The 10,241-nt window shown below is 44.2% G+C and overlaps 1 protein-coding gene across 1 annotated transcript; it reads left to right on the top strand.

Moving 5' to 3' along the window:
- Nucleotides 1–510: 510 nt before the first annotated feature.
- LOC129409271 (uncharacterized) lies at nt 511–7,935 on the top strand. Its single transcript, XM_055154922.1, has 4 exons — nt 511–584; nt 4,492–5,106; nt 5,175–5,285; nt 6,138–7,935. Exons 1-4 carry the CDS (start codon nt 571–573, stop codon nt 7,045–7,047), a joined length of 1,650 nt encoding a protein of 549 aa, XP_055010897.1. The 5' UTR covers nt 511–570; the 3' UTR covers nt 7,048–7,935.
- The last annotated feature ends 2,306 nt before the right edge of the window (nt 7,936–10,241 follow it).

Consider the following 10,241-nt stretch of genomic DNA (forward strand, 5'->3'; position numbering starts at 1 on the left):
AACTCACCCTTATGTAACAGATAATACTCCCTACAACTGTACAACAACTCACCCTTATGTAACAGATAATACTCCCTACAACTGTAACAACAAACTCACCCTTATGTAACAGATAATACTCCCTACAACTGTACAACAACTCACCCTTATGTAACAGATAATACTCCCTACAACTGTACAACAACTCACCCTTATGTAACAGATAATACTCCCTACAACTGTACAACAACTCACCCTTATGTAACAGATGACCCTGTGTCCTGTCTCTATTTATATATTTTATTTTTACTTTTACTTTACATTTTCATTTATATATTTAGACATTATTTGACACGTGTCTCTTGCTATTTTTGCTACTTATTTAGAATTTATTATCATTTATATTTTTACTCTTTCTTTTGTAGTAATAGTAGAAGTACTGGTAGCAGTACCAAAAAAAAGTACAAAAACAGTGCTCACAGTAAAAGTTTGCTTTCAGTTTCATTCTGAACGTGTCAGAGGAAACTCCTCCCTCACGAGGAGTCTCAGGATAAAACACAGAGCAGAAGCAGGAGCACAGGAGACGACAAGATGACTGCCTCAAGGTAATGTGGGTCTGTTTTTATTCTCTTAAAAATATTGAGAGTAAAAACAGCAAAGATGAAGCTTTACATTTCATGAAAAACTACAGATTATACATTATTACAGTGGGTCTTTGTCAGTTGTTCATATTGTTTACAGTTTGAGGAATAGTTTTATAAATGGAAGTGTGTGTGTTTTATTCTTGGTCTGTAGTTTCTGTTCACTGTCGAGTCTCACAGCAGCAGGAAGGAAACACGTCTCTGTCCTTCACACAGTGAGGGAGGATCAGGGCGTCCAGAAGGGGGCAGTGTTGCTCACAGTGCAGCACAGATGTGAATTAAAGGACCTGTACCTGATTTCTGTCACTGTGATACTGCACCACGACACAGACACGACTGATCACAAATTTACACGAGAATAAACAAGGACAGATTTATGGAGTAAGAAAACTTTCAGAAATAGTCGTGTGCATAGAATAGAAATCTGTGCGTATTTGGTTGTAGTTGCGCATAAAATAAATATTCGTAAACTCTCAAATGAGTCCAGTCGTACATAAAATATACTGTGTGTATTTTATCCATCAGAATACGAATTGAAAAGTTACAACGTCAAGAATTACAATCACGAAATGAAAATTTACACTTTCATCAGTACAAACATGAATTCACAGACAGGACTTTACTGTCAAAAATACGTCATCACTTTACAGAGATTTGCTCATTATAATCATGAACATTAGGGATGCACCGATACCGATACCGTTATCAAATACTGGTGCTGATCCATGAACATTTGCTGGATCAGGTATCGGCTCAAAAATATCAATTATGTCAATATCCTGGTTGGGCCTGTAAATTGATGTAATAAGAATATTTATTGGTTATAGTTGGTCCAGAAAGTCTCATGTTTGAACGTTTAATACAAAGTTGTTCTGTAATTACTTGAGAGGTAAGTAAGAGCTGCTTAACACATTTTGTCACATAGTAAAGTCTATTTTTAATGAATGAATTCATTAATCGAGATACCCAAAGCCCTGTACAGTTCATTATTCATTCACTCAACACTCAGTGGTGATATAAACTACTACTGTAGCCACAGCCACAAATTTCCTTCATCCCAGCCACTTCCTCCAGCTCCTCTGGGGGGACCCCAAGGTGTTCCCAGGCCAGCCCAGAGACATAGTTCCTCCAGTGTGTCCTGGGTCTTCCCCAGGGCCTCCTCCCAGTGGGACATGAACACCTCCCGAGGGAGACGCCCAGGAGGCATCCGGAACAGATGCCCGAGCCTTAGCTGCTCCTCTCGGCGTAGAGTCCAACATGCACCTGGAACAAGTCTGACTTACTGCCGACAATGTGAACACAGCTCCTGCTCCGGTCATTCAGACCCCAGACCTCATACTCCCAGAGCGCCCCCCACAGGACACCACGAGGGACATGGTCAAATGCCTTCTCCAGATCCACAAAGCACATGTGGACTGGTTGGGCAAACTCCCATGAACCCTCGAGTGCCCGATGGAGAGTGTAGAGCTGGTCCAGTGTTCCACGGCCAGGACCAAAACCACACTGATCCGAGGTTCGACTATCGGCCGGATTCTCCTCTCCAGTACCCTGGCATAGACCTTACCGGGAAGGCTGAGGAGTATGATTCCCCTGTAGTTGGAACACACCCTCCGGTCCCCCTTCTTATACAGAGGGACCACCACCCCGCTTCGCCAGTCCAGAGGTACTGTCCCCGACCGCCACACGATGTTGAAGAGGCGTGTCAGTCAAGACAGCCCTGCAACATCCAGAGACTTAAGGTACTCGGGATGGATCTCATCCAACCCCAGAGCCTTGCCACCAAGGAGCTTGCCAACCACCTCAGTGACTTCAGCCAGGGTGATGGATGAGTCCGCCTCCGAGTCCCCAGCCTCAGCTGTCTCTGCAGAAGGAGTGACAGTGGGATTGAGGAGATCCTCAAAGTATTCCTTCCACCACTGGACAACGTCCCCATTCGAGGTCAGCAGCTCTCCCCCCGCACTGTAAACGGTGTGGGTGAAGAACTGCTTCCCCCTCCTGAGGCGCCGGACGGTTTGCCGGAATCTCTTTGAGGCCGTCCGATAGTCCTCCTCCGTGGCCTCCCCGAACTCCTCCCAGCTCCGAGTTTTTGCCTCCGCGACCACACGGGCTGCAGCACGCTTGGCCCGTCGGTACCTGTCAACTGCCTCAGGAGTCCCACAAGCCAACAAGGCCCGATAGGACTCCTTCTTCAGCCTGATGGCATCCCTTGTTTCCAGTGTCCACCACCGGGTTTGGGGATTGCCACTGCGACAGGCACCACAGACCTTACGCCCACAGCTACGAGCGGTCGCATTGACAATAGAGGCCGAGAACGCAGTCCACTCAGACTCCATGTCCCCAGCCTCCCCCGGAATCTGTCAGAAACCCTCCCAGAGGTCTGAGTTGAAAGTCCCTCTGACAGAGGGCTCTGCCAGACATTCTCAACAGACCCTCACTACACGCTTGGGCCTGCCAGGTCTGTCCGGCTTCATCCTCTGCCAACGAACCCAACTCACAACCAGGTGGTGATCAGTTGACAGCTCAGCCCCTCTCTTCACCCGAGTGTCCAAGACATGCGGCCGGAGGTCAGAAGATACAACAAAGTCGATCATCGACCTCCGGCCTAGGGTGTCCCGGTGCCACGTGCACATTTGGACACCCTTGTGCTCGGACATGGTGTTCGTTATGGACAAACTGTGACTAGCACAGAAGTCCAATAACAAAACATTGCTCAGGTTCAGATCAGGAAGGCCGTTCCTTCGAATTACCCCTCTCCAAGTGTCACTGTCGTTGCCCACATGGGCGTTGAAGTCCCCCAGTAGAACAACGGAGTCCCCGGGTTGCTGCACTGTCTAGTACCCCTCCCAGGGACTCCAAGAAGGCCAGGTACTCTGCACTGCTGCTCGGTCCCGTAGGTCCACACCACAGTGACCTGTCCCTGACCTGAAGGCACAGGGACGCGACCCTGTCGTTCACCGGGGTGAACTCCAACACACAATGGCTGAGCTGTGAGGGAATGAGCCCACACCAGCTCGCCATCGCTCCCCGCGGCCAACACCAGACAAATAGAGAGTCCAGTCCCTCTCAAGGAGTTGGGTTCCAGAGTCCAAAATGTGCGTGGAGGTGAGGTTGACTATATCTAGTCGGTAACGCTCAACCTTCTGCACAAGCTCAGGCTCCTTCCCCCCAGTGAGGTGACATTCCATGTCCCTAGAGCTAGTCTCCATGTCCGGAGATCGGGTCATCAAGGCCACCGCCTTTGACTGCCGCCCAGATCTCTCTGCATCAGCCCTTTATGGCTCCTCCTGTGGGTCCATGGGAGGACATCTCCACATCGCTCCTTTGGACTGAGCCTGGTTGGGCCCTGTGGGGGAAGGCCCAGCCACCAGATGCTCAGTGCCAAGCACCCACCCCACAAAGCTGAATTGGTGCATCTTTACTGAGCATCCTAAGGATTCACTGTGAGGTCCTTTCATGATTCTCAGAGACTGGTGTGATGCACTTGTTGATTTGGGGCAGCAGTAGATCAGTTGGTAGAGCATTTGTCCAATGATCCGAAGGGTGAAGTTTCCAATTCTGCTCTTGACATAAAAAAAAAAAAAAAAAACATCATGGGTTGAGCGGTCAGATCCACTGACCCAAAGGTTGGCTGCTGTGATTCCAGCTCCCACGGATGAATGCTGTCAGGCAAGACACTTAACCCACCTCACCCCCAGTGTGTGTGTACTCTGGTGTGTGAGTGGTGTCTTGTTGTAAAGAGTTTTGATCCTTGAAGGTGGAAAAGCGCTGTATAAAAATGTGACCATTACCATTATTAGGCAGAATTTGTCTTTATAATTCGATACAGACAGTGCACAGTTGACTTATTTTGACCTCAAGGATCTGTTCACAGGAATGAACTGGAGACGGCGTTGGGGAACTACGTCTCACTCACTTTCAGCTCCATAAAAATTGTCAAAAACTTTGTTGCCAAAAGCTCTGAGTGGATAAAGGAGCGAAAGGAAGAGAAAAGCACTTTGGCCACAATCCCAGAGAGAGCAAGTGACATCCACAACAGATTCAACCAGGTCAAAAAGGCAAAAACCAAAGGCACCACTTTTGTGGCTTTCTGGAAATTTGTAGGAGACAGTATTGTACCAGGAAGAACATCAAAGAAGCAGGCTAAAGAGCAGAAGGAGCTGCAGACGGAGCTGGAGGTCCTGGTGCTGAAGATTGTGGAGGGTCTAAATGAGATGCAGATCTTTTTGGAGGCGGTGGAGAAGTTAATGGTGACTTCAGATCGAGTGTTTGAGCAAACCCAGGTGGTAGAGCTGTCTGAAGAAACTGATCTGGAGTCAGTGAAGAGGATCATATTTGCTGCTCGGATCATCAGGCCTCTGCTGCTGCTCTTCAAACGGAACAATGAGGAGTTCTTCAAAGCCAAAGTGCACAATGTGGAAGTGATGAAGAGTCAACTGCGTCAGTACATCGGGACCATCAAGGACATCTGCAGTGCTTTTAGAGAAAGGTTTTAAAACTCACAAATATTTTATACATTTGTGTAAATTTAATTAATAAATGTGAGTTTTTTCACAGCTCTGTTGCAGATTTCTGTCTGAACAAACCCACGTTTTCCCTGAAACCAGAAGTGTCTGAAGATGATGTTGAAAAGATGCTCATCAACATAAACACCCTCGACCAAATCAGGTACAACAACAAACACGTTATTTCTCCAGAATAATTCATTATTCACTTGTTTAAATAGATTGTGAGCGGTGGACAAAAGTGTGAAATATACTCACTACAACATAAAGGCCAAGTCCTCAGACTCTAGTCCAGTGTCTTTCCAGCTGTGCCACCAGCACGATTAGAATATTATTTATAGGAATAAAGCAGAGGATTTCCTTCTGACATCTGCTCTTTCAGTCAGTTAAATGAACCGAGCTTCCACAGCGAGATCACAAGAATCCATCTTGAGATCCTCCCGCTGTAAGGTTCAAATTCGCCAGCAGAGAACGAACCAATCACAGAGCAGCATTGAAGTTTGTTCAGAAATCAAAGGCGAAACGCCCAAATGAACCAAAACAAACATGGTGATGCAGACAGACATACTTCAGACTATTTTATTGAAAACACAGACTGTTTAGTTTGTAAAAAATGTGAAAGAAGAAGAGCTTTGTGCATTTGTGGAGGGAAAGATGTTTGCGCTTTTCTCTAAACTGGGTCTAAACTGGTTTTGAGACACTTTGACTAATCAGATTCAAATATTCATTACGACGCTCCACCTTTTTCCTGACTGCTTTTTGCAGACTGAGTGTAGAAGTCAAATGAGAGTTCTACACATATCAATCCAGCAAAAGCCAGGTTAGTTAAAATGGGAAGAAAAGAAATTACAAGAGCGAATAGAGGCATTTAATGAAGTCATTTAATCAGAGTGTGTTGAGTAACAGATTAGTCCAAAATTGTTTACAGAAATATTAATGGAGACGTACATGATTCAGATCCTGGAGTCTCTTCACTAATGATTGATGATGATCATTATTGTTTTTTGATTCTCAGGAAGAACAAACACTTCCGGATGTTGTTCTTGTTCCATGATGAACACAGAACCTTCATGGAGATGTTTCGAGAGAGGAGGGAGAGGATGCTGGAGGTCCTGGATGAGCTGGAGCCCTGTGCAGTGAAGTTAGACCGAATGAACAAAGGAGCTCGGATCTCCAACGTGGTGAGCAGCTCTGTGGGGGTGGTGGGAGGAGGTTTGTCCATCGCTGGTTTGGCTCTGATCCCTGTCACTGCAGGATTGTCTCTGGGTCTGACTATAGCTGGAGCTGCGACAGCAGGGACCACCGTAGTCAACAGTTTAGTAACCACGGTTACAGATCATTTTTACAGTAAAACACAGAAGAACAACGCCAGTGAGAACTTTAAAAGGTTCATGACAGATGTGGATGAGCTCCAGAACTGTCTGAAAAACATCATTGACAATCATTTCCGGAGCACAGAAAACATTGATATTGTCAAAGCTCTGAAGATGACAGGAAAAGGGGCGACATTTGCGAAATGCATTGATGCGATTGTAGATGGTGTTTCTGTCATTAAAATGTTGAAGGCAGAGAAAGCTGTAGTTAAAGCTGCAGGTTCAGGGAGGGCTGTAGGTCAGGCTGCATCAGACGTCCCAGAGTTGGGCCAGGCGGCTCTCAGAGGTCCTCTGGCCATGTCCACAGCTGCTCGAAATGGCTTTATCGTTGCTAATGCTCTGTTCATTGGTGTGGACGTGTTTATCATCACCAGTGAAGGCATGAGTCTGTCCTGGGGAAGTGAGACCGAGACCTCAAAGTGGATCAGAGCCAGAGCCGCTCTGTGGAGGTCAGAGGTCAACTCTCTGCAGAGGATCAATGATTCTCTGGAGGAAGGACAGAAGCTCTTGGAGAAGAAACATGTCCTCCAGGAGCCCTTCTATTGTGAGTGATGGACTGTAGAAAAACCCACAGAAGGTTCAGAGCGTTTTAAAGGGAGCAAACATGTGCCATGGCCTTTTGCCACGTTCAGATGAATAAAGTAATAAAATACTTAGAGTTTTATGGAAGTGAACGTAACACAGACAATGATTGACCTGAAGATGGTTATAAAAGTGACACACAAAATGTGTCCAGTGAAATCTTTTTCAGTCTATTTCACAGTTCTCTATGTGTTTTTGAATGGTTTTGAAATCATTATTTTATCTACAGAGGTTCCTTAATCAAACCAGAGAATTTCCTTTCAAAGTCGTATATTTAAGCGCAGTGTGTAACAAACATGTAAATACTGCAGTAATAATCCATCATAACATAGGACCAGTGTGTATATCTCACTTCTGCTGAGCTTCTTTCCTCCACCTCCGTCGTTCACTTTCTGTCACAGGTCTGAGCACAGATCCACACTTAAAACCACGTCAGCTTTAAACAACTGCAGTCTCTTTGTAACGAGAGACGTGTCATCACTAAAACAAGAGGAAACTGTAAAACATGGACTCTATAAAAGTTTCTTCCCTCTGACTCATAAACTCTTTAAACACCTGTAACACTTGCTGTTTAAAGAGGTTTTCTGCTTTTGTGTCTTCAGCCATTTCTTTGCAACTGAAAGTCTGTAAAATGAGCTTCTTGGTGATTTTTTTTTTCTTATTTTGGTCTATTAAAAATAAAATCATATTATGATTATTATTGGGACAGGAGGAGAGAAAATCAGGATGTCTTGTAGTTGTGTGTAATTTGTCTTTTATGTGATTGTCTGTTATCGTCTGTTGTGATTCATTCTTGTTGCTCTTGTTACTTTCTTGAGAAAAAGATGATGCAGCTCAAGGGGTGATCCTTAATAAAATATGAATATTAAATATAAATATTACTGCTATATTGGTGTTTCATTCTGCAACTGAGCGTCTGTTTTGAAAAAAAGACATTGCCTGCCACCAAAAACTATAAATTTGGCCCCTTTGATGATTTAACTTTTTAATACTTGGTATGAATGTATAATTTTATTTATTAACAGGCTCTGCAGGAGGATGTCACTTTATAAATGAAGAGAAAACTTCAGCAGAGGGCACTTCTGCTTTTACAAAGACACTTCTTTGTGTGTCAGGGCAAATGTTAACGCTGATTTCAGAGCCAATTAAATATTTAAATAACATTACAGACTGAAATAATCTCCAGCAGAACCTGGCATTGTCCAGCTCCTAGAAAATGACATTTTTTGTAAGGCAGCCTCACTTTTTCATTGCTTAGTCACGGCGAGGAGAAAACTCAGTTTGTCGACTGGACAAAAGTTAGTTTGGTTGAAGACTAACTTTTGTCCAGTCGACAAACTGAATTTTCTCCTCGCCGTGGATTCTACCTGGACGACTGAGGGATTCTTCACATTGCTTAGTCATGACATAAAGTATTTTCTGCACTATAGTTCACTCTGGATTATAAGTCACACTGTCATAGAATGGTCTATTTTCAAACTTTTTTCACATATAAACTGCACTGGACTACAACAGTTTGATAAGTCAGTCAAACTCTATTTAACACGTTCACAGTAACTCTCAACTTTGTTCAGTTGTAACACGTAAAAAAAATCCTGTCTGAGACGCTAAATTGTTAGAATATTCACAATAATTCATAATAGTTCAAACAGTTGGGTGATTCCGGCGTCCACACGTCCACATCCGTCTGTCATGATCCGAGTCAGTGTGGTTCCTGTTCCCTGGAGTTCAGTTCAGTGATGATTCTGGTCTTGGTGAAAACTCGGACCAGAGTTGATCCTGATCCTTAGCCCGGGCGTCAACGATCCGTCGGCAGATCGTGGCGTAAGTGGCTCGGCGCCGTCTCTCTGTCTTGGTGAATATGTGTTCTTCTTCTCTCATCCACTGCTCCCACGCAGCTAAACGCACTTTCACTTTATAAGAGTCTTGAGTTTAAAGTGGACATTGTGAGCGTGTCTCTTGACAGGTGCATTTTGATATTAAAAGGAATCATGTCTGTATTACCGTAACGCTGCAACTGGTGCGGCTTTGTACTTTACTAAAGTCGTACTAAGACAAACCAATAAATTCATATATAAGTCGCTCTGGATTATAAGGCGCGCACTCATTTTTTGATGAAATTAAAGGCTTTTAAGTGCGCCCTATAGTGTGGAAAGTGCGGTCAACTCTTTTTTTTAACAATTAATATTACACAGAACTGAGTTAAACATTTTGGCCTCCATAATATTTTCTGTTTCTCATGTGGCCCCATGGAAAAAATAATTACCCACCCCAGATCTACACCTACAAATAATCGTGTCGTCTTTACTATAAAATAATTTCTCACACCTGAAGTTGAAATCAAAATGAGCATTAAACAGAAATAAAACCCCACAGGAGAAGTTTGTGTTTAAATAAAAACATTTATTCTGATATATCTGGTCTCTGAGCTGATCTGAGGTCAGCCGTCACTTCACAAACTCCTCTCTCTCTCTCACACTCTCACACTCACACTCACACACACACACACACACACACACACACACACACACACACACACACACACACACACACACACACACACACACACACACACACACACACACACACACACACACACACACACACACACACACACAGGGGCAGAGCAGGGCTGCACAACGTCACTAAAGTCAAGTTAAAGGTGATAAAAGTCTGAACCACGACTGGAACAAAAGGCTTGAAGCGCACGTGACAGGTTTCCGCGTTTCTCTGATTCTGGCTTGGTTTGGCGAGACGGCACCTGGGGTCAATATTTCTCAGAATGTTGCATAAGTTCTGAGTGAGTTTGAGGAAGTTGCAAAGAAAAGTAGAAAGAGGAGTTCTACAGCACAATCCCTCCACCTGCTGTACCCAAAACTCCATCCAAAACGCCGAGACATTTAATAACATAACATAAAGATACCGACATTTACATTTATTTGTGTTTAATCGTAACTGTTGACAACGAAATTCACCTCTGCTGCCAACGTCCAATTATAACTGCACCAAAAGCAATAAACTAGGTCAGATTTTTAGTAAAGTCTTAAATCTGATGTTACGTTTTAGTGAAATGAGCAGTTTAACCCGTCACGTGCACTTAAAAGTTCCCATATAAAGCTTTATTTTTAGCAAGCCTCTGCATATTTTATGTAACTCTAACAGTT

The sequence above is a fragment of the Boleophthalmus pectinirostris genome, unplaced genomic scaffold, assembly GCF_026225935.1.
Source record: "Boleophthalmus pectinirostris isolate CB_2022bp ecotype Guang Dong unplaced genomic scaffold, ASM2622593v1 HiC_scaffold_19, whole genome shotgun sequence".
Classification (NCBI taxonomy): Eukaryota; Metazoa; Chordata; class Actinopteri; order Gobiiformes; family Gobiidae; genus Boleophthalmus; species Boleophthalmus pectinirostris.

What these genes read in the sequence shown, in the direction of transcription:
- LOC129409271 (XM_055154922.1), top strand. An exon ending in TGCAGTGCTTTTAGAGAAAG is followed by an intron (nt 5,107 to 5,174) that starts GTTTTAAAACTC and finishes GTTTTTTCACAG; the next exon opens with CTCTGTTGCAGATTTCTGTC. An exon ending in AACACCCTCGACCAAATCAG is followed by an intron (nt 5,286 to 6,137) that starts GTACAACAACAA and finishes TTTGATTCTCAG; the next exon opens with GAAGAACAAACACTTCCGGA.